A 25528-nucleotide genomic window follows, 5' to 3' on the forward strand; every position below is an offset into this window, starting at 1 on the left:
CATAAGCCAGGGCTGGGCATGCAACAGGAGCTCATTGTACTGTCCATGGACACTGTGGATGGATGAGTGAATGAATGGCCATATAGGCTCATAGCCACATAGTGGACACGTGGATCCAGAGCCTCGGTGGAAATACCGAGCACAGAGGAAGGTGGGTGGCAGGAAAAGGCTGAAGATACAGTCTGTGATCTTCACTGATGTAAAATTAATAATTGGTTCCCCCTGCTCTGCTAACTTTCTTAAGCAGAAGGAAACTGGAAATTGCCACAGAAATTTATTTTCACAGATGCTTTAATGTGGCATGGAAGATGAGTAGACCATTCTGCTTTGTGTATTTGTACCCAAAACCCCCTGTCGTTTTTTCTGCCTATTAAATCAACACATTCTTGAGCTACTGGTACATTAGGTTAGTGACACAATGCTGGATTAAACAAAGACGAAGTCATTTTGCCAAGCTCCTGTCTGGCCTTGAGTGGGGGTCATAAAACTCATACATTCCCTCAGTTTGGTTTTGACAACTCACAGAATAAAACCTTGGGTATGTCACATGCTACTTTCTTTTAAAAGCTTTCATAATCTTCTATATAGAACAAGGGTGATTCCCGTATCATTCCTACCACATGGAAAGCAGAGCATCAGCTCAGGAATTACTAAATATTTGGTGTACTTCAAAAGATCATGTGGGTGGACTATGCCATCTTTCCACAAAGGTGTTAATGCTAGCTGTACTCATCAAAGTCTGAAACAGATGGGTGGGTCTGAAACAAGAAAATCTGAAGGCAAAACTTAGTAATTGACCAAGATCCAGGCCAGGAAAATACCCTAGTGACACCCAAGGGTCTCTATGGGTGGGACACGCCAGGTGGCCCTTTTTGATGTCACCATTTTGGTGCCATGGCTCTTCTTGCATTGTTTCTTAAAACTTCCACCCAGACTAATTCTACAATTTCTTTTTGTTTCTAGTTCCTTCTTTCTGGGGATTGGTGAACTCAGCTTGGAATCTTTGCTCTGTGGGGAAACGGCAGTCGCCGGTCAACATAGAGACCAGTCACATGATCTTCGACCCCTTTCTGACGCCCCTGCGCATCAACACTGGGGGCAGGAAGGTAAGCAGCTATGGTGCTTCCATTGTGAAGTCGAGGATGTCGGGAGATGCTGATTCTGAAAGCCAGTCCTCTGGGTCTCCAGCTCTCTGATGAGTTTGCCTTTCCATCCAGGAGTAATCACAGACCTCAGGCCTGCTGCCAACCAGTGTAATTATGTCTGAATTGTGCTTTCACTTTCCTAGCTAGTCAAACCCTCATGCTTCTAATTACTTTGTACCCCCTAGAGGTTGCCTGAGGCCCTATCCCTTGGTACCTCATGAAGGTCAGAAAGCAGTGTTGCTTCCCAAGCATATCACACTGGGAAAATCCCTCCTCTTTACTGGGGCTTCTTTTAACCTCCACAAAGTGGGGGGAAAATTGCTTTAACAAAAGTAAAATCAGAAATTTATCATCTTGGAAGGAAAAACAAATAAATATCACCTTAGGTGATTTATAAGAAAATCAATAATTAATCTTTCTAGGGGCATCTTGGCTGGCTAAGAATCCTAGCTCTTGCCCAGAAATGCTGAGCTATACCTTGTGATTCTCACACCAACGTCCCTCCTTCCCCCCACCGCCCCCCACCCCCACCGCCGTGAGATGTTCCTCCTTAATTTTCATAAGGTCATAATGCCCGTGGGGTTTCTTGTTGCTGGGCTCTAGCATTTCTCTTGTGGGTTAATTTCTTTTTGGCTACCTTTTACTGTTGAGTAGTTCATTGAAGGTGGGAAATACACACACACAGCAAATTGTGTTTGAAGGAGATTTAGTTATTGTGAACTCAAGAGGAATGGAAAATCATTTGTGCCCAAGAAATTGGGATTAAAATTATGGACAGTCTTTGTTACTGCTGGCAGCCGATTCTCCAGGGTTTGCGTTCCTGCTCTGCCCTCTACTTATTCAGTCCGTTTGCCTTACTTACCATGGAGTTTGTAAGAAAGTCTTTCTCCTTCTGATATATTGGAATGTATTCTTTCCTATTACATAACTGTCCCCAGAAAACCAAACAAAAAAAATAAACCCCAATTCTAATGATGGTTCTCAGAGATGTTAGTAACTTTGACTCAGGTCACAAAGCGGATTTTAAAAGGCTTTGCACATGATTGAGACTACCTCTCTACGTAGTGTTTGTGTGCTGTTTTGAATATGACTTGAGAAGCATTTTTCTAGAAGAGTCCTATGTAGGTCATGTAGTTTATCACTCTGATTCCACGGAAATTAACCTACCCAAATTACCATTCCATCTGAAGTTTTATTCTTATAAACTCTAAAGGGAACTTGCCTTGGGTTCTACACATACCTCTCTCCTTCAAGTCATGACCATGGACAGGCTCAGTGATCAGTATTCAGAAAAGGCAAGTTGCAGTTTTGACTTTTTGATCACTCTTTCCTTCTTGGAAAGGACGATGAAGAGAATAATTGTATTCTGGACAAAGGGTGAAGCAATAAAAAAGCAGAATAAGGGTTGGTACCTGAGTTCCAGAAATCAGCCTTTAGTGACCAGCAATGGACGCCTGGGTGGCTCAGTGGGTTAAGCCTCTGCCTTTGGCTCGGGCCATGATCTCGGGGTCCTGGGATCGAGCCCCACATCTGGCTCTCTGCTCAGCAGGGAGCCTGCTTCCCCCTCTCTCTCTCTCTCTTTGCCTCCTTCCCTCCCTACTTGTGATCTGTCAAATAAATAAATAAAATCTTTAAAAATAATAAAAATAAAAGATGACCAGCAAGACTGAAGCACAGAGATCAAAGAGGAGGAGGTGGGAGGTAAGGATGGAAAAGGAAGATGGGGCCAAATCTAGAGGCTGTGTGAAGGAACTGGCTCTTTTTCCTGAGTTATGGCAAGTGATTAAAGCATTTTTAGGTCAAGAATATGCTGGGCACAGGATGGGAAAGGTGACAAGCTGATGCAAATAATGGACACATAAGCTTTTCCATCACTTTTCCATCAGCCCATCTTAGAGGAAAATATTGATGTGAAAAAAAAAATAACTAATTCAAGACAGCTTCTCCTAAAATTTATTGGGAGAGATGAGATGGTGTTAAAAAGCACTCATAAGTTTTGGCTTGGTTTTTCTTTTTATTGTTGACAGATTTTTTTTTTAATATATATTTTCAATTCAGTAAAGTGTACCTGATCCAAATCAATTTTCAAATGCACTGGAGTTTGGAATTTTGGAAACATTTACTCTCAACGATGTAAATATTTGTATCTGGCACGATTTGTGTTGTCAGCTGTTTGAAGAGCTGAGAACTGTCTGGTGGTTTCCTTTACATTAGTGAAAGGTGGAAAATAAAATATAGATGGTAGGAAGATAAACTAACTGGAAATGAAATGTCTAAACGTGATAGACAGTAGCTAAACCACGTTTGCCAGCTTTTTAAAGGTGCCGTTTAATGAGCTGGAGACTTACTTTGGAAATGAGTATTCAAATCACTGCGGTGAATTTAGTTTTGCCTTAAAGAGCTAGGTATCAAAAGGCGTAAAGGCCACCCTGTAGGACTGGGAGGTTTTGTAGAACATGGGCAAGGTGCCACAGTGTGAGGTCTGAGGTCTGCTGGGTATCAGCATGTTAAATGCGTCCCAGTCATTGTGTGTTTTATGTCACATTCTTATCCCTGAACATGATTCCTGCTCATGTTTCTGTGTACCTTATACCCAAGCCCGTGAGTGGTCCCACCGCAGCCTTTGACTTGTGTTACTGTGTTCGTTTTAATGTGTCTGACCCAGCATGGGGATCAAATCATGAATTAAGGGCTAATCTTAGCATGGGCAAGGGCTGAAATTCAACCTGAATGCAAGAATACAAATAATATATGACAATCAAAACTTACTGTGTCTTGGATATAACAGAGTATATTCATTGTACATGAATAATGGTATTTCTTTTACTTTATGGGTTGCTTCTTTTCAGTGGTAATTCTTAAGCAATGTTTGGGTTTATTTTTGTTTCTTTTTTTCTTGAACAAGAGTGGTTTTTGGTTTTTTGTTTTTGTTTTGTTTTGTTTTGTTTTGTTTGCCCCATTCATATCTGACACATAATACTCTTATGGGCAAAATTTAAAGTGACTGTGCTTTTTAAACAATACTCATTGAAGGTTGGGTTGCATATGGTCACAAGAATCTTTCCTTGTATTCAGTCTCCCACCCTTGACCCCATTCAACTTGACTCCTAATAGTCTAAACAGTTTTGTTTTTTGTGTGTTTTTTTTTTTAAATCTTGGAGTTAATTAATATATTTTAGAGAAAGCTACTGAGCAAACCCAGGAATTAAGAGTAGGCAGGTGGAGATAATCCTTCCTTCACAGTCTCAGATCATTTAAAATCCCTGTATGTGGGAAATTAGATTCTGATTCATCTGGTATTTTAAGCTCAGTTCAAGCCTGATGGACTGTTTCAAAGGTGGAAACCCTTGGTAGTCAATGGACTTGTACAGATTCGCCTATTTTTTTTTACTTCCTTGTCTTTTTCCTCACATCAAAGTGAGTGTACCTTATGTGTTTGTGTATTAACTTTTGTGTGCTGTTCACCCAAGTAAGCTTCCTGGTAATGTGAAAACAATGTAGAGTGTGAATGTTACTGAAGAGCAAACTATGAATGGCCTGGCTTAATCATTTTGGGGTATAATAGTTCCTCTAGATATTTGCCTGGAGCATTCTCTGAGACAGGTGAGGTGGGTGCTGGAGGCTTTCTGGATTAAGAGGTGAGGTTAGCATTCATGGAAGAGGTGTAGTTTGTAGATAACCTCTCTACTGATCTGAAATATCTAAAAGAAGAAAAGGTATATTAAAATGGAGCTGGAAATCACTTGCTGATCCTGCCATTGTAACCAAAAATCAGTTCTGGCATCCTTCTTCATCTTTTTGCTCTTTTAATAAAATGGACATCTCAGGAGTTACTGACATGAGCATTGCTTATGATACATTAAATGTAAAAGGTAAGATCTAAAGTCACTCAGTTAATGATCCCAATTTGTTTAAAAAGTATCCATGCTATGCGAAAAGAGACCAGTGTTAAAAGTAATATTGTTTCTTTCTACTTTCTTAAAGCTTCTAGATTTTCTATAACAAGCCTGCATTAATTTAATAACGTGAAAAACATGTATAGATTTTTAATTCATTCCTTTGTTTTAGGCAAAAATATACTTAGAGTTGGTAAATGTGGTAGATGGACTAACGCCGTCTCCTAAAGATTATATATATTATATATATGTCTCTTAATCCCCAGAACTTACAAATACGTTATCTTATGTGGGCAAAAGCTATCTGAAAGATGCAATTATGTTAAGCATCTTAAAATGGATAGATCATCCTCTATTATCCCGATAGACCCTTTGTAATCACACAGTTCTTACAAGGAACAGACAGAGGAAGAGAGTCCAAGGCAGAAAAAGAGATGTGACAGAGGAAGCAGAGGTCAGAGTGATATGCTGCCATGAGCCGAAAGAATGACGGTGTGGCCACACTGACGGTGTGGCTTCGAGAAGCTGGAAAAGGGTAAAGAAACATATTCTTCCCTGGAGTCTCCAGAAGGAACACAGCCCTGCTAAAACCTGGATTGGAGCCCAGCAAAACTGATTTTGACCTCTGACTTCCAGAATGTAAGATGACCATTTCAAGGAGATTGGTTGCCATCTCACGCAAGCACAGGGGCGGAGCAGAGGACAGAAGACTCCAGCTGCACTCCTCCCCACCTGCCCTTTGCCAGGCTCCCTCTGGGGAGAAGTCAGAGACCAAGACAAGATGGTTGACTCAGTCTACATAAGCCAGCCTCCAGGCCACAGGATGAGGTGAAGGTAGATTTGAAGGGGCGGTTAGAAGACATCCAGCAGAAGGCTATATACCCTTTATCTACATGACCATTGGCACGTTTCCCATTAAATGAATATGAGGTAATAAAAATCATCATTACCTATAAAATTAGGTATAAATGTCTCAACCTGGCATTCACAGTCCTTTCAATATGGCCCCAAACCTCCCTTCCAGAGCCTTATTCCTCTTGCATCTTATGCCTACCTTGATTCCTAGTGTGAGACTATGGTACTTTTTTCTTAACTGACCATATCTCATCTTTCCCTGTCATTTGTGCTTTGGCCACGATGTAATCCTTCACCTTATGTACCTTCTGTAACTCAGCACTCCCCATCCCTACCTTTCTCTCATTCAGTCTCTGTGGCTCCAGTGCTTCCCCTGCCACGACACTCCTCTTGATGTCCTTCATGACTGGTGAAATCCCTCTCCATTTGCCTTCTTAAGTAACTTGCTTAAGGACCTGAACCTTGACCTATAGTACATTAGTCTTACCCACCTCATTCTCCTGTGTTAAATTAAGGGCTCCTCCTGATAAATGTGCTTTCATATTTTCATTTTATATCTCTGTGTTTATCTATGATGGTGCTGGTTGATTTGAACTGAACCAAGACTATCTTTGATTACCAAACAAAAGGTTTATGTGGAATTAGTAAAAAGTTGCTTTGATTCAAGGTGGGAAAATATGAGAAAGTCCCATGTTGGAAAGTAACCTTGCGATCAACAGAATCTGTCATTAGGAACTAATTTTCAGTCATTGTACTTCTCCTGAAACGTAGTCAAAATATGTTGAAAAAAATAATGACTGTGAATTGGTTGGGTGCCTAAAATCTTATCACTTCTCTATTTTTAAATTTCCCCCATGAACCTGATGGCAAAATTTAGTTGACCACAATTAATCATGGCAGTGTCTACATTGCTATGTTAAGAAACTTTATGATTAAGGCATTTATGTTCCTTCAAGGACTTCACAATATATTAGGGGAGAAAATATAGATATACAGACGTTAAATCACACTGATTTAAATAACTGCTTGAGATAATAGTGGAAGAGATCCTAAAGAAGTAGTGAAATGATTAATTAGAAAATCAATCATTTTGACATTAGTATTTTTTTTAATTTTTTATTTTTTATAAACATATATTTTTATCCCCAGGGGTACAGGTCTGTGAATCACCAGGTTTACACACTTCACAGCACTCACCAAATCACATACCCTCCCCAATGTCCATAATCCCACCCACTTCTCCCAAACCCCCTCCCCCCAGCAACCCTCAGTTTGTTTTGTGAGATTAAGAGTCACTTATGGTTTGACATTAGTATTTAATGGTGGTAAGAAGTTGGGTTGGCTGAACCAGGCTTTATGGAGTGCTAGAATGTGAGTTAGCATGGGCAGGTAGGTGGAATGAAATACTGTTTGCAGGGGGGTCTTTAAATGTTAAGACGTTCTGGCTCCACGTGTGAAAGATGGAAGAAAATGTCAGGATAGATCCATTTTGCTATCTAAGTATGTTATGGTGGTACTGGTTTTTATTGGATAAGTGATATTAAACTTTCATAGATAAGTATTCTTTCCCATTTGGAACTCGTTAGCTATCTTTAAGTACGATGGGTCTTTTTATACTGAAGCTCTAGTATGGAAATGATACATATAATTTTACGTGTGCTCATGGGATAAAGTAGATTTCTAAGAGCTGATGAGGAAGTGAATGTAATTCTTACTCATTTGTATTTTGTGGCTTGATAAATTTCCTGACTTGCCATACTGACAATATCCTTTCTCAGAAGGATGCAATAAAGGATCTCCTTATTTGAATCTAATTCTAACCAACAAGGAAAAGCAGCTCAGTGATATGGAATGGATAGTAAAATTCTGGAAGAAAGTGGATGTGTTATCTTAGAAAATATGGTGGCCAAAGTTAAAAAAAAAATGCTAATAAGATTTTTCAGACATGGATCCTAAAAGCTTCAAAAGGCAGATTTTTGAAATAGCATAGTTAAAGTAGACGTGATCTCTCTGCCTCGTGGAAGGTAATTCTAGAGGACTGGGAAGCTCTTAAAAATGAAATTATGGTAATACAATTACAAATGATAATCCCCCCCAAAAAGGAAGTGGTGGGAGCTAAGGCTACAGATGTGACTGTACAAGGAGTCTTGCCAAAAGTAATGTTTTTAAATGGCAGGAAAAGGATGTGAGAGAAAGGGCTTTATAGCCAAGGAGGAGGAGGACGAAAGTGGAAGGAAACTTTGAAAATCGTTGCAGGGAGAATAAGGTCCAGATGAGTTTAGGGTGGTGGAATGAAAGGTCCTTTAAAGTTATAGTTAGAGGAAGCAGGAACATTAAGACAATATAGACCTTCATTTGGGGGAAAGGAGGGAATAGATACCCACAGATGTTCCACGTTAGTTTTGGATTCTAGGTTTACCACTTGTCACCCAGAGATGAGAAGCCTGACCTCTCTGAGCTTCTGTTCCCTCCTCTGTAAAAGAGAGAACGTAATTGTACCCACCTTGCAGGGTTGGGGTGGAAGGAATTCCATGAACTAACACATAGCAGACAGGTGACAATTCGAATTATCAGGCCGATGGCTGGCAGAGAAGGAAATGCGTCACAGTAGTTAGCTAGTGTCTTCATCCCTTCAGGCTGCTGGATCAACCTGTCACTGATGGTGTGGCTTCTAAAGAATGGACATTTACGGGACACCTGGGTGGCTCAGTTGGTTGGACGACTGCCTTTGGCTCAAGTCATGATCCCAGAGTCCCGGGATCGAGTCCTGCATGGGGCTCCCAGCTCCATGGGGAGTCTGCTTCTCCCTCTGACCTTCTCCTCGCTCATGTTCTCTCTCACTGTCTCTCTCTCTCAAATAAATAAATAAAATCTTAAAAAAAAAAAAAGAATGGACATTTACATCTCACAGTTTTGGAGTCTGGGAATTCCAATAAGAAGAAAACACAACCCAATCCCCCCCAGAGTTTCTTCATCACAGAAACTCATATTCCCTTTAGAATCAGTAACATGTATGCTGGGAGGTGAAGTGAGTGATGGAATATGACTCCAGAACCACCTTGCCAGCAACCCGTATCCAAAAGCTTTAAAGTCAGTAGGCATGAAGGTAAAGCTTTCCTCTCACACCTATCTTTATAAAAAAGCTACACAGATTCAGACTGGGCTGGATTCATCGTAAAATCACTACATGCGGGAAAAGTAGAGGGAGTTAATGGATAATGTGATCGGCATGAGTAAATAGCACAGGGAAGACGCCAAGAGACGAATTCAACCTAATTACACAGTACATGAGGTACTCCCCTGTAAGTGAGGCTGTTGTCCTTATAATAACCTTCAGTGAGAAGAGACTACCTGGGATATTGCCGTCAGATCCCTCAGTGTGGGTGGTTAGAATACAGAATGGAAAAGAGGTTGACCAAGTAGAATGTGGAAGAAGAGGAACAAAGTGTTGATGAGAAGAACCAACCGTTCTGTACGTTCTGTATTCAATTCTCTTGCTCTCTCTCTGTCTGAAAGAACAACATTCCAAGGTATGATTACAGGTACCTTCTAATGATACCTGTACTGTGCAGCCTCAGACACAGAGAGCTTGTGTTTGGAAATGGTGTGCACCAGACTTTTTTTCAAAATAAGAGCTCGAGCCCGGTGAAGGGTGAATGACCTGCATGTGTTCCACTGAGAACCCTGGCATAAAAAGAGTTCCCACAGGCACTGAAGTCTACCTCCTACTCTAGAATAGCTCAAGCATTGGAGGAGAGCCTTGACCTGGCCTGGAATGCCCCCTTGCAATCTGGAAACTGTACAAACAATGCTTAGATGGGCACACGGAATAATGTTTGTTTGAGGCTTGTAGATTGAACTCCCCAAATGTGCATTTAACTCCCAAAGGAGAACTCCCTTTAAAAGCCCTAGCACTGGTTTGGAAGAAACCTGCCTTCTCCTCTTCCTCATCCTCTATCCAAATTGACTCCTCAAAGTGCTGGAGACCGGCCTCTTTCTCCTTTAGGGTATTTTGCTCTGAGTCACTAGAATGGAGGATCCAGGGCAAAATGAATGTTATAAGAAAGGACTTTGATTAAAGATAAAGAAACAAGGCCAGGGTAACTGTGTTTATGCTCAGAGCAGTGCGTTTTGCAGGCAGCGCAAGGTTTCAGTGCCTTGTGATGAAAGATGAGCAAACTGTGAGGGACTGTATCCTAAGTTGGGCATGGGCTCAGAGCAGAGGCATTCTATGGCTTGACGTCACCTAGCTTAGATCTGGCCTCGGGATTACTGCTCACCCTCTCAGCAGTTGCTTGTAATGTGTCCCTCTTGACATCGCCCAGAACACCAATGCAGTCATTAGGCAAGCCTTTGAAGGAGACACCTGGATGTTGGCTAGATTTAGTTCTGTGTCTTTCTTTCTTTATTCCTCTGGTGAGTATTAGAAAAGACTTTGCTTTCCCTTCCTGCTTTCCCTTCCTGCTTCTTGGTCTCTGTCTCTCTTTCTCTCACTCTCCCTTCCCTACCTCTTCATTTACCTTCCTCTTCTCAGTCACTCTGGCTCTCCTACCCTTTTCTCCCCTCCCCCATCTCCTTTCTCCCATTCACCTTGCCCCATTCCTCTGCCCCCCCCTTTCCATTCCTCCCTCCTTCCCCTTGGTCCTGGGTTCATGTGACCGAGGAACCCATGCCATCTCTCTTCTGCATCAGGGTGGAATAGATACTCCCCTTTCACATATTTTATTTATTTTTTATTAAGGTACTTTTTTCTTCTTTTTTTCAGAATTTATTTATTTATTTGAGAAAGAGAGAGAGAATGAGAGAGAGAGCACAAGAGCGAGGAGAGTCAGAGGGAGAAGCAGACTCCCTGCAGAGCAGGGAGCCCAATGGGGGACTCCAGGATCATGATCTGAGCTGAAGGCAGTCATTCAACCAACTGAGCTATGCAGACGCCCCCTTTCACACAGTTTAGAAGGACTCACAATTTTGGGATTTTGCTGGCAACACTTAAATAAAAGAAAATTCAAGTTATCTGAAGACTGAGCCCAATTTTTATGAGAGAGTATGAGGGAATTGACTCAAGAAACCTAATGAATTTAGAGGCAGATTAATTCCTCCAGGAATTTCATGGGTGTTAAGGATCAATCATATGGTACCACCTAAGTCGTCTGGTTGCTTGATTCCACAGATGAAACCAACAGGCATTTTACAAATTAACTGCCCTTTCAAATAGGTGACAAAATGTCTTATTCACCTACACTGCTTGTAGTTCAGCTCTCTTCCCGTCCATCTAAAAATGAGGGAGAAAAGCAGGAGAAAAGGGAAAAAGACAACCCAATTTTTTTTTAAGATTTTATTTATTTATTTGACAGAGAGAAATCACAAGTAGATGGAGAGGCAGGCAGAGAGAGAGGGAAGCAGGCTCTCTGCTGAGCAGAGAGCCCGATGCGGGACTCGATCCCAGGACTCTGAGATCATGACCTGAGCCGAAGGCAGCGGCTTAACCCACTGAGCCACCCAGGCGCCCCGACAACCCAATTTTTACAGACTTCTCCCAGCTTGTATTATCTCTCAGGCATTCCAGAACAAGTGTCTCTGTCACAGTCAAGAAGATCAAATGGGCAGAACACCTGGACGACACAGAAACAGTCATATACCCAAGCGTTCTGAATTTTGATGTTGAAAATCTGGTATCAGTTGTGCATTCTCTCCAGGGAGGCTCTGAACTTGGCCAGTCTGCTCCTTGTAAGTCCGGCCATTTGGCTGCATAGACCAGCTAAGCTCTCCCTGCCTGAACTTCAGAGACTTTGAGCCCAGTTCAAGGGTCATTGTTGCCTAGAAATCAGGTATCTTTGGTCTGAAAATAAAAATTAATAATAATATCCCCATCATTTCAGGGGGGGGAATGAAATAGATTCTGTGTGGACTTAAGAAAATACAAATACAAATTTTCTTCTATTTCTGCCTTTCTGAAACGAAAGAACTATATTAAGACTGGAAAACTAGAATGAAAGGTATGATTTGGGGAGTCTATGCATCATAAAAAATTGAACATCTGAGCAACTCTCAGACTTATAATTGTCTCATGAAAATTTATTTTTTTTAAGATTATTTATTTATTTGAAAGAGAGAGAGAGAGTACGTGACTAGGGATAGGGGAAGAGGGAGAGAGTCTTCAAGCAGACGCCATGCTGAATGTGGAGGCTGGCATGGGGCTCAGCCCCAGGACCCTGAGATCATAACCTTAGCTGAAATCAGGAGTCAGATGCTTAACCGACCAAGCTACCCAGGTGCCCCAATTTTCCTTACGAAAATTTAATGTCATATAGAAGCAAAGTTATTAATGTCTCATGAAGGAGTAGGAATAATTAAAATAATCCATTTCTTTCCAATATCTCAAATTTTATCATTTTAGAAGGTAGACATTCTAATCCCTGTTCTTGTACTATGTGAGGGCCAAGATCTAAGCCCTATGAAAATTAAGAGTAGTCAGTTTATTTTTCCATTTCCCCCATCTCCCCACCCCCATGTTGCAGTTACGTAGGATGAGTAAGTGTAGAGATCTATTGTAGACCATAATGACCATCATTAATAATGCCATACTGAGGGGTGCCTGGGTGGCTCAGTGGGTTAAAGCCCCTGCCTTCTGCTCAAGTCATGATCTCAGGGTCCTGGGATCGAGCCTTGCATCGGGCTCTCTGCTCAGCGGGGATCCTGCTTCCCCCCCCCCGCCCCGCTCCCTGCCTGCCTCTCTGCCTACTTGTGATCTCTGTCTGTCAACTAAATAAATAAAATCTTTAAAAAATAATACTAATAATGCCATATTGAATCCTGGAAATGCGCAAAGGCAGTAGATTTCAGGTGCTCTCACCAATGACAAGACAGTGTGAACTCTGAGTAGAAGGATATGTTAGTGTAACTGTAGGAGTCATTTAGCAATGCATGTGTATATAAAATCCTCATGTTACACATATTAAATATATACAATTTTTATTAAAAGGGTAAATAAAAAATGTGAAGAGATTTGCTAGTTCAGCCCAGCATCTGTTTTTTTCATACAATAAACCTAGTGTCTATTCAATAGGATATTTAGCTAATGTTTGCGTTGCCTACTTCGTGTTCTGAACAGATTCTTTTCTGTGTTTACTGAGCTCTTCACCAGATGTGACATACTATAATATTAGTCATTGCTGGCCCTTATCCCTGAAACCCACAGGGTCTGACCATATCTACAAAACATGTTTACATAGGATATCATATGATGAAGGAGCATGATCTCATTTTTACCAAGAATGAAAATATATACCCCCACACACTTTGGTGTGTCAGAGTCAATGGAAACCTGTCAAACTCGCAGCATCTCACCTCCTGGAAATGTTCTCTCCCACCTTCATATCACAAATAGGCCTCCCATCCAATTCTGTGGAGCAGAGACTTTTCCTTATTTGCATTTTCCCCTGAAATATTCAGAATATCTATACATAGAGAGAGAGAGAAAGCTTTTTTTTTTTTTTTTTTTTTTTAAGCCAAGTAGCTGTTTTCACTGATTTCTCACTAGGAACAACATGCATGGCTTGTGCTAGGATAGAAGGGATTATGCAGTCCATATACTGTGTCACTCTTTAGTGCTCGTGTGCTAGGTAAGCTTAAATATAGAAATCAGCTCAGTGCTTGAAGACTCCCAAATTACTTATTTTGAGCTTGAGAGACTCTGATAGAATGAGTTTTGGGCAAAATTATCGGTTCAAATTAAGTGTTGGATCACCCCTTCAGAGTCTGATGCTTCCCTGAGCCCAAGTTTTTAGAGCCTGAGATGCAGCTTCTTGAACCAATGAATTGCTGAGGAAGTGTTCTCAAGTGAGGGAAGCAGAGCAGGGAGGAAGTTCAGCGAAGATGGGAGTCCAGCTGGAGCCTGATCCCACAGGGAGCTCTAGAGCATGAATGGCACCACCATCCTAGCAGACTTCCCCTTTCCCCCAGGGGCTAGGGAGGCAGCTAACAGGGGCATAACCTCCCTGGTGTTCCCAGGCAAGGCGCTCTTGTGCACTGTTGCACTGGAGAATCTCGCTTCCACTGGCTTTCCAGAGCCCATCCGATCATCTCTTCCCACCTCTACGTTCAGTGACATCAAGTTGGTAAGTTGAAATTCCCATGGTAGGTGGGTTTATACCAAAGAAATCTGCCAGTGCTACACAACAGGGCCTTTTCCCCCCCTAGAGAGCTGGTCGATAAGTATTCACCAGGGCACCACAGTTCCTACAGACCAAGGGCAGTCCCCAGGAGGAGGGTAAGTTGATTGCAGCCAACACTCAGAGAAGCTGAGAGACCTGCCCATTCTCCCAGAAAAGGGGATGAGTGGATCATAACAGCATTTATCATAGCTAGTGTTGGAAGTTTTAGATTTGCTACACATATTCATCTTGGAAATGACTCCAATGACTGTTTGGGGCTCCTTAACTACCAGTCCACTTGGGCTGCCTTATACTCTACCCTCCCCAAGCCCAGCTGCCTCCTGGGGAGGAGGTGGGAGGAACAGAAATGAGTAGAGGGAATTCTGACTTTCCTTACCTTCATTCTTATTCCTCTTTTTTTTTTTTTAAATATTTTATTTATTTATCAGAAAGAGAGAGGGAGAGAGCGAGTACAGGCAGACAGAATGGCAGGCAGAGGCAGAGGGAGAAGCAGGCTCCCTGCTGAGCAAGGAGCCCGATGTGGGACTCGATCCCAGGACGCTGGGATCATGACCTGAGCCGAAGGCAGCTGCTTAACCCACTGAGCCACCCAGGCATCCCTCTGATTCCTCTTTTAATATGTCATCTTTGCTTGGTTGCCTTCTACAAGCCTACATTCCTCCTAATCATGTCTTTGCACACTAAAGATGCCATACGGGGAGAGTTTTACCCAATTTCCTGGCAATCACAAAGCAATGTCACCAAGAACTTATCCAGTTTAAGCTGCCACTGCCCCAGAACTAGGGATGTCCTGGGCTATTTCACAACCCCAGTTCCCCAACCCCACTTTCCCAGCTTCTTGTCAGTGATAGTATGTTTCCAGCGGACTAGCAGGCAATACTGTAAACACATGTAATAAACACATTTGCAGGTGCTAAGGGAAGAAACGGGGAGGAGCTTCTGGGCTTTTCCAAGTGATCCTTATTCAACACATTGTCTTATGATGATGATTTTACAGTTTCTGAATCTAAAAGGTATGATTCTTTTAAAAAAAAAAATCTGAATATGAGTGAGGATATAGCCCTGTGCCAGGAAGTTTTGAGTCCACGCTGTTAAATCAATTCAAAGTATTACTAGCATTTTTCTCAAGAGTGTAATATACAACAACTGCCAAGCTTTCCTTTTGCGATTACAAAAAGGACAGATACTGGAGTGAGCCATATTTCAGCACTGCAGGGATATAAAAAATGAACTGCTAAAAACGGCCCAGGAGGAATGAATAGCAATAAGACATCAATGTCATCTGTATACTGATTTGTGATGAATTTCCAAAAGGCTTAATGGTATGATGCTGTGATATATAGGGACTTCCTGAAAGTTAATAACTGTAAGTTACCCACTTGGAAGAATGTAATGGAGGAAAGCAAGTGATCACAGATAATATATAAATAAGTAACTTCACTAATAGAGTCAAACTGTTCTGTGTGTTCTGGATTGCAACACTCTGTGATTAGAAATATAAAATTCAAAGGATTATGAAGACAGGAGAAGGTCAAATGTTACACAAACACCCATAATCCTATGTTTGGTAAAGCCTTTAATTTGCCTTTCAAAGACAGGGAAGAGAAAAGTGTATATACCTTGATCACCTTTCACAGGTAAATTAACCTCACCCAGAGTCCTTTGATTCAAGCGGAAGCAAATTCAAGTGGGAGCAACAAAATCATGCATCTTTGCAGCCTGTGTGTTTGGACGAACTTCTTGATAATTACCATGTGGTCTGGCGTTTCCCCATGGGTTGTGTGCTTAAAGCACCAACAGCTATGAGATATGGGGTCTCAAATAAGCGTAGCCCCTTTCAACCTGCAGTCTGGGCTCATTTGGCCCACTTCTTTTCATGGACGTGGCTGACAGATTCTGGTTAGCAGTAAAGTGCATGGCATAAAGAAGACACTCGATAAATGTTTATTGAATGAAATGATAAATAGATAAGTGAAAAAAAAAAAAAAACACCCCAGGTCCTGGAATTACAAATAGATGGGAAGAGAGACAGGAACTAGATTTATTGAGTACCTACCACATCCATTTATACATACATATTTTATCTCATTTCATTCCCCAAACAACCTGAGATGGTCAGTTTTGCAGACCAGGAAGCTGAAATGTACGGTTGTTAAATAATTTACCCAGAGTTACAAGGGAGACAAAATAAATAAATAAATAAAAGAGCTGAGTTTCAACCTTAGCTTGTCTGTCTGAACCACTGTGTCCCTTTCCAGAATGTTGCACTAAAGCTGAAGACAAGGGAATCATATTCCATTTTAGCATGGATTCAGGAAGAAGAGGGTCTGGGATCACAAGAGCCCTGACCTTCAGCCAATTTGCTTCTCTTTGCCATCATTTGCGAGAACGAGGGAAGGTGTTGCCTATGCTGGGTTCCTGCCATGTTCTGCCTGTTAATTACCTCTCTGCAGCCTGTTTGTTTTGGCTCTAGCATCGTACATATTTTATCCTTTGAGGTGATGCTGTAGGTCTGCTTTGTTATCTGGGTGCTACTCTCCTCCCTGGCAAGGTGGCAGAGCACGTCCTGAATGTCATTTCTAAATGGGTAGTTAATTTTCCTACATCCTTCCTCAAAAAAGTGCCACATAAAATGCCCCAGATAGTTATCGTCATCGCCACACCAGATCGGGCAGCTATTGAGTGAGGAGAAAGACAGTTTCCATTTCTAGGACACAGACATGTGTGTTTTCTCTCTGCATAGAAGGTAGCAGCGTTTTCTCTGTGTCTGTGTCCTCTGTCTGCTCTGCTCTGTCTCTCTTGCTTTGCGCTGAGAACACGCCGTGGTGTGTCTGCACGCAGGGCACACCCCAAAAGAGCATGAATTGCACAGCGGAAATCCCAGTGGGTGCATTTCCATGTTCCGCAGGGCTCACAGAAGATCAAGAGAAACTTTTAAAGTCATGAGCCTCAGAGGACTGGCCAGTGTAAATGGCCTGTTCCTGTTTCTCCTGGGCACTCATCCTTTAAGTCATTTCATATGATGTGCATAATTTAACAGGGGCGAAGCTGGCACATCCCTGCCATTCATTTCTCGGCCTGCCCTTAGTTCTCTGTGGATTGTAATAATGATAATGGTTAGAAATTTTAGGTTTGTTCTTCTCCACATCCATTGTTAAGACTGAAAGGAATTCAGAGGTGACCCTCAGTTCTCAAGTCATCTCGGGAATAGGACAGTCAAAGCAAAGATTTCAGATTACAATGGTTTTTGGCTCATGTGCCCCCACAAGCCAATCGCTGGGAGCTTAACCCAACCTCCCAGTTTCGCCCTTCTGCATGGTCCCGGGTGCCTCCTGCTTCCTGGGAGGCATGCTTGTGTAGATGGGGTCACTCCTCCCCTGCGACCCTCCATGCAGAGTACAGGGACTCTGCATGGCTCTTGCAGGCACTGCTGAAATATGATCACTCCCATCTTGACAATGGCATTTCTCCAAAGCATCTGAAGACCTTTATCCCAAGCCCAACTGCTCTGACCTTGAAGGGACTTCAACTTTCTTTCGAGTCCCTAAGAGATCGCATGGCTTTTCCAATTCCGTGGGAGTCTCTGACATAAAGTTTATGCCAAGACCCTAGGGACTTGTCTGGAAGCCCTCTGAGTGACCATGCCTGGTGGGAATCAGACATGAAGCACTCAGTCACCAACAGAAGGATACCTCATGCCACACACGCGTCTTTATACTCTCTTCTACCTCTGAGTAATTCACCCAGTCTCCAGTCCGCAACTACCCACAGCTGGTTACTTTCTCCTTTTTCTTAAGACTGCCATTGTCCATTCCAAAGTCCTCCTTGCCAGTTTCCTGAGAATGCTCTGAAACCTTTATGTAAATTGTCTCTCAGAGGTTAGAATCAATACCCTTGGGAAGCTAGAAGAATATGCAAATTAAGCTAAGCTAGTACTTAACTTCTGCTCTGGGCATTCCTCCCTCATTTTGCCATTGGGAGGGAGCCTTTATGAATGGCTGCCCTTTATGCTGCCCCTTAGTTTCCACCTGCCCCCTGCTATGAAGAGTGAGCAAAGCCACAGGGCTGAGCTTTCCTTCCTGTAACTGAAGGATATTCATTCCCTGCACAGACCAGTGAGCTACCAGTGCCCTGTGAATGGTTTTTAATGCTACTCATGTGTGTGCAGCATTATTAGAAAGCACTTTGAGTTTTAGAAAGATATTTTATTCTTTTGTTACCAAGGCTTTTCAGAAGATAAAATATACATTATACTGCATGGGGTATATGAAAGTTCAATAAAATATGATAATGCAGCTCCACACGCTGTTCTCTTGGGTATGATATCAGGAAAATATTTTCCCCTGACAAGCCTCTTCTAATGGATGAAAATATTCCCTCTCCTTGCACATACCGTGCAAGGTTTGAGGCTTATTATTGGAGTCAGGTAATCTGCCTCTGAAATACTGGTATTTGAAAAGCAAATTTAAGGCTTAGGACGTTTTGCTTTATGATCATTGACACTGATGTTAGTAAACTCTTTCTCTAGCTATGAAGAAGAGAAATGGCAGGCAAGTTGGGTTGCTGTTTCCTTTTTTTTTTTTTTTTTTTCCCCAGTTGCCATTTGCTTTTTACTGACTGCACCATATGGAGCACAGTAACTAAACTATGAGGGTGTCGGGATGCAGAGAAAAAAAAGAATGCACTTGGACTCTAACAGCCCTGAAGCAAGCTATTTTATCCCCTTGAGCCTGTTTTCCTGGTCTATACAGTGGAGTTACTATTAAAGAATTGCGGCAAGAATCACAGATTATTGGAATGCTCCCATCATTGTGCCCAGCACAGAGCATTTCCGCAATTTAATTTTAATTTAACAGAGAAATAGCTGACCCCGGAATTATGTCACCATAGTAATGATACCCATGTAATAATATGTACCCAAGTAATAATATGTACCCAAGTAATAGTATGTACCCAAGTAATAATATGCTTGTGATTCAAAGTCAATTTTATTTATGCCATCAGCATTTGTGTACTTTTTGAGTTCTAGAAAGAGGTGAAGGGTAGTACATACAACATAGTAAAACATATAATAGATGATAAGCTTTGAACAATATATCTTTTTCCTTCTGCCCTAGATTCTCCAGCTGGGGCTCTGTAGATTAGGCTGACAAAAGACAGATTAACAAGAGAGAAACAAATGGAAGTTGATTAACATGTGTGTGCTGCCGATTAATAAATGGCAGTAATACGGGGATAGAGATGACTAACTCAAAGGGGTGGTTCAAATTGGGGATCCGTATGACTAACTTAGTAGCGGAAAGGGAGGGGGAGAGAGGGCACTGATGGAAAAACAAATGACTTTATGGAAACATAAATGCACTCTTAAGAGAGGGGATGGGAGATGGGGTAGGTTGTGACTTGACGTCTGTCTGAGTGTGGTGCTGTCCCAGAAGAGAAATTAGAGTTAGTTCAGGGGAAGGCTTTATGACAACTGAGTTCTTTGGGGAGGCCCTGCTTTTAGGAAGATAAAGGACATCAGGGACCCAGATGAGTTCAGCTCAAAGTAATTCTTATGCCAAACAGGCGTATTTTAGGGTGTCATGTCCTGGTCCCTATCGGTGATAGCTGTAGTTCTTAGACTTCATGGAGTACAGTCATCATGTGTTTTGTAATCTGGCATATATTTAACCACGTCTAATGGTCTATTTTGCTTATTCCTGAAGACGCGTAGGGTTTGGCTCATAGTAGGTGTCCAGTAAACACGCACTGAAATTGTTGGTAGCTGCTTGCTAAATGTTTATTGTATTTAATCTGGGCTCAGATGACCAAAGTAGATTAAAAAAGATAGGCAGAAATGTGGATGTTATCATTGTAATTCCCAGGTGACCCCCAGGAAAGGACAAGTAGGTAATTCAGATTTTCACTGATTGAACAAATCTCTACCATAGCAAATAATAAGGGCTTCCGTATAGATCAGCCAGACTTGTACTTGGGTTTCTAGACTCCTCTTAGTAGCTCTTTACTGTTTTGTCCCAGTCCTTCCAGCTTCTTCTGGATTGTGCTTCTGTGTCCCTCCAGCCAACAGTCTCAACTCACTCTCCCGTCTGTGCATAATGGGCCAAATACACACCATACTGTGTCCCAATACACAAGGTTCCACCTACCCTGTCAACTAATGGGTATATCAATGCCAGGCAGAATGAACCCCCTCCTCTACGATGTGCTTGCTGGGTGTGTGACTGTCCCGGGAGCAGTTCATTTGCCAGCAAGCAAAAGGCAGGCCTGCTGTCAATTCTATGAGCTGTATATTGGAGGAAACGCCAGAGACCTAAGCAATTATAATTCATTAAATTTGGTTATGCAAATAATATCCTTGATCATTCTCTGACTTAACCTTCACAACAACTTCGTGGCATAGTCAGGGCAGGGTATTAGCAAGCCATTGCCCCAATAACACTATTTAATAGCATTATCTAACAAATAACTACAAAATCTCATAAGCATGTATTTCTTATGTAAGGGTCTTCGGGTTGGCCAGAGTCAGGTCTTATTCAAGTTGAGGTCAGCCAGGCTTTGCGGCGCAGGCTGCAAAGGGCAGGAACTACCTAGAGCATGACCTTTTAGTTGAGATCAGAAGTTCTCAGAGCGGGGAGTGGAGGCACACAGTACCGTGTAAGTGTGAGGGGCAGACCTGGGCTGTTGCCACTTCTACTCAACATTCCCCAGGCCCAGTCACATAGCCACAGTCCCTCCACTATCCAGATGGGCCTGTATTTGAGAAGATTTTACAGGAAACAATCCATAGTGAACAAAAGTGATAAACTGAGGGGCGCCTCGGTGGCTCAGTGGGTTAAGGCCTCTGCCTTTGGCTCCGGTCGTGATCCTGGGGTCTTAGGATGGAGCCCCGCGTTGGGCTCTCTGCTCGGCGGAGAGCCTGCTTCCCTTCCTCTCTCTCTGCCTGCCTCTCTGTCTACTTGTGATCTCTCTCTGTCAAATAAATAGATAAAATCTTTAAAAAAAATGATAAACTGAAAGGTGATAACTTACAGACCAAAATGTGTCCCCTCCTCCCCCCCAGCAGGGACAAACAACCTTTAAGATTCTTTTTGCCTTACAAAACTCAAATTTGTGAACAATCTAGGGGAAGTATCTCCCCTTGAAATTGCCACTGGCATTTTGTAAAAGACATTGTATCATTGGGTCTTCCTGAAGGAAGCCCTCAGTAAGAAATTCCTTTAACACTTAAGCGTTAGGAAAAGCCTTGCTCCCTCCACGCAAGTGCTTTTTCCCTCCGTGAGAACTGTGTTGTTCACTTCCTTTTAAGTATAAAGAACTTCAGAGCCAAATTCTCACCTGTAATAAAATTAGTGGTGATTTATAACTGCTGAATTACTCTCCAGGTCCTGCCATTCTATTCTGTCTTTAACCTGCTTTGATAGTTTCGTTATATATAATTTTTCCCCCTGTAAGCCATAGGAAGTCTTTTGGGGGCATGATGCAAGATAGAAAGAAGAACAAAACAAATAATGAAATAAATCAGAGGTACCTAATTAAGAAGAGGGAAACCAGCTGGTCTGTTTCTCTGCTTTCTCGTTTTATTAATTACCATTGGTAGAAAAGATATTTTGTTTATAATCAAAATTAAACCAAATCTTCGGAGATTAGGTTTTCTAAAAGAGCTTAAGGGTAGGATCAGAGGGGATTCTGTGCATTGTCTCTAAGCCTCCCCCTCTGACACCATCCCCCTCCCTAAGCCTCTCTTCTCCCCACCCTCCAGCCCAAACCCACACAAGGACAGGAGCTTCCCCTTCCGCTGTTCATCCCTGTCCCTGCTTCCGATGGGGAGGTCTGGTTCAATAGCTCAGTCCCCAGGATTTGAAAATAAAGGGCAACAGACAGAAGTAGGAGCAGATAGGTTAAGCAAAACAGCACTGGGCCACATTTTATGACATATCTACGACTTCAAACATTGAAGAAGAAAATATTCTCAATTGTAGACAAAAGGGGAAGAAGTTACAGTAATCTAGGAACATCCCATGCCCTGAAAAGAGAGGAGGGGGGCTGTGACTTGGCCTCAGGCTATTGGGGGGGAGGAGGGTTCTTTCTCAACATTCTCATTCTCTTCTGAGGTTGAGGTCAATGAGACCTCAACAAATCTCAGAGGTGCTAGATGCTCTCCTAAGAGAAGGTGATGCTTTTCCTGAGAAACCAAGTTATAAAAAGCTGAGCCCCGAGGTGACAATTAAAGAAACAGCTTATTGGGCGCCTGGGTGGCTCAGTGGGTTAAAGCCTCTGCCTTCCACTCAGGTCGTGATCCCAGGGTCCTGGGATCGAGCCCCACATGGGGCTCTCTGCACAGCAGGGAGCCTGCTTCCTCCTCTCTCTCTGCCAGCCTCTCTGCCTGCTTGAGATCTCTGTCTATCAAATAAATAAATACAATATTAAAAAAAAGAAAAAGAAAGAAACAGCTTATCAAAAGAACATCTGAAGAAGATTCCCCAAAACGGGCTCTTTGTCCTTTCAATGATCACTGGAGATTGGCAGGTGCAGTCGTATCCTGAAGCTGTCATTTTGCTCGTCAAAAGGGGGTTGCTTTTCATGGCTAATATTGTCTGTGTTTCTCCACTATCTTCCTGTGTCTCAAAATAATTCAGTCAAAAGAGCAGAGGACACCCCGTTCCCCTCTTTGACGCCGATAGTGTTTACCTCTGAATTCCACCTGCCTTGGGTGACTTTCATTTCCTGAAATCATGATAGGCAGCTCCACGATCAGTCTGTAGATAAATAGTGAATAATTTTGTGGGCTTGACCTCCAGTTCTGGAGAAATCTGAGCTCCCCTTCACTATAATTTTGCAGAAATAGAGATGACATCCAGTCTTATTTGGCATGGCTTTAACTGGGAAAATGATTTTTTATCTTTAACAAAGGCCAGGAAAGAGTGACTGGGAACACCCTCCACCTTCTCTCTCACCTGTCACAAGGAAATGGCGGCACATTTATGCCGACCAGGGAAAGGAGAACACGGCTGCTCAGAGACGCTGTGCATGCTCACGCGTGCATTCCTTTGAGTTATGGTCTCCCCTGAAATAGAAGGGCAACTGTAGCTCTGACTTTTGCTGAGAACCAGATGAAGTCAAGTCGAGAAATCCCTTCTGAAAGTCAAGGACATTTTATTCAGTGAAAGTAGCCTGCTTAGCTAATGTCCTTGCATCGGTATCAGATTTGCTTAATCGGAGTTCGATTCTCTCTGCGTTTGGACAGATGTCACAGCACATAGTTTTCCCAGTGATTTGGTAAAGTCAGCAACAAATACCTCACTGGGATAGGAGCTGCAGTGCTGTGAGTTTTAATCCAGGGGATGTGACAGGAGTCATTGGGGAAGATACAGCATCCTTCCTTAACCGAATTGGCTTTTTATTTCATAACTAAATTTGTATTTCCCCAGCAGTTTGGAAGGAAGGTGGCCCATAGCCTCCACTATTTCTATTGGCCGCCTCCCATTTTATTCTGGTGTAGAGCGAGCTAATACGAAAAGCGTCTAAAGTGGAAGGTAAGTAGGAAGATACGGAGTTGAATGCTCTCAGAGGAAAACTCAGCTCCTTAACAAAATCTAATCTAGCAGGCGGGAGCTGTCAACATGACAAATATTCTAGTCTTTAATATCGGTTTACATACCAGGGCAGAAGACACAGAGAAATTATTCACACACTCAAAATCTGTTAAAATGATGTTGTTTGACTTCAAGTGACAGAGGCCCAAAGAAATTCAAAGTTAAGAAGGAAGGCTCTCGGACTGAGCCGATTCTGGACCCTCCAGGAGCCTCCTGATGTGTTGATGCCACCAAAGTAATTCCACGGCCATGCATGAGCTGGTCCAGGTTCCCCATGTGTGAGAACAAGTTCTTCCAATGAATCCCCGTGCGTTAGCGAAGCACAAGTCTCCTCTGACAGCAGGTGCCTGCTGAAGCAAGGGCAGAGCTTCAGATGGAACTGGATCTCAAAGTTATAGGTTGGAAGTTTTTTTGTGATAGTGTTTGGGGGGCAGAGGGCACTGGCTGGGAATCTTGCAGACTGGTTCCTGGTGCCAGCTCTGCTGTCTGACTCATTCATTTACCAGCTACTCATTGAACATCTGCTATGTATCAGGTACTGTTCCAAAGTTTGGCGTCTGGCTGAAAAACAGACAGATGAGGTCCCAGCACTGGTGGAACTTACATTTTAAGGAAAGTGCTACAGGTCAGGTTTCCCAGGAGAAGACTCGGAGATGAGCATTGGTGGGTAGGAAGTTGACTGAAGACGGCTCACAGGCTCGACTCCCATGAGGGAAGGGAATGAAGAGAAACCAAACAGAAGTTGGGTTGCAATGTAGGTGACCCCATGGCAAGCTCTGAAGCTAGGATGGTTCTGCAGAATGAGCCCCCAGGAGAATGTGGGGGCCCTCACCATTAGACCAGTATACGGGCAGTCTAGGAAGGGGTCTTGAGCTTGGGCAGGAGGCTCTCACCCTCTAAAATAAATTCTGGGAGAGAGCTCATAATAGGACTCCCAGCTGTAGATGACTCAGAGCAGTTGGGGTGGGAGGTAGGGGTAAGTCCTAGAGCCTTCAATGGGGATCTGGTCAGCAACAGTGTGTGTGTGTGTGTGTGTGTGTGTGTGTACATACATTATAGATACAGATATATAATATATGTACTCTAGAGAGAAGTTAGAGAGTTAGAGAGGAATGAGGATCAAAGTAGATGTTGTTTTTTATTTCAGGCAGGATATATATTAAGATATAATCATATGCTAATGGGAATAATCCAATTCACTGGTAATGCTAAGGAAAGGAAAGACAAGTTACCTGTAAGCATCAAGTACCTCATTTAGGCAAGAGAAGGTGGGATCCAGTGCAAAAAGGAGGTGCTGGCCACAGGTGGACAAAAGGACAGCTCTCTCCTGTAACTGAAGAGGTGAAGAAAATCTGGGTGCAGATGAGGCTGGGGATGTCGGTTTGGTTATGGGAAGGTAAAAGTACCTCTGTGTCTGATTCTTTTGTGTTATCTGTCAAGTGATCAAGGTCATGAACTGAGAGCAAAGAATGGGAATGAGAAATCTGAGGAGGGTAGGGGGAGGTATCAAATAGATACCCCTGAATGAGGGTCATAAATGGATCAAAGCATTGCTAGGTAGTACTAAGGACATACTTGAGAGTTATGGTTACACATGAAAATATAGTTGTATGTTTTTATCCCAACTCATTCTGTAGTTGGGGACAGGAACAAGATAGATGGAGAGCTAGTTCCCAGCCAGTATCGGGTATGGCAGGTGACGGTGATAAAGGTGTTGAGTTGTAGGGAAGGGGCTGATCATGGTGATGGACCATGGATTCTAAGCAGGGAAAAAGGGAGAAAAGGGAATGATAGAAATGCTGCTTATTAGCCATGCGACCCTCCGATTTCCTCTACCAGAAGGGAAAAAGAAGCCTGCCCAACTT

The 25528-nt window shown here is 42.6% G+C and overlaps 1 protein-coding gene across 1 annotated transcript in view; it reads left to right on the top strand.

Moving 5' to 3' along the window:
• CA10 (carbonic anhydrase 10) overlaps positions 1-25528 on the top strand; it is a 498325-nt gene that overhangs the window by 209823 nt on the left and 262974 nt on the right. Inside the window, exon 3 of the mRNA XM_082706802.1 lies at positions 964-1106. Coding sequence (XP_082562928.1) covers positions 964-1106 — 143 coding nt within the window. The remainder of the gene's footprint in view (positions 1-963; positions 1107-25528) is intronic.

Source organism: Mustela nivalis, assembly GCF_964662115.1.
Source record: "Mustela nivalis genome assembly, chromosome: 17".
NCBI lineage: Eukaryota > Metazoa > Chordata > Mammalia > Carnivora > Mustelidae > Mustela > Mustela nivalis.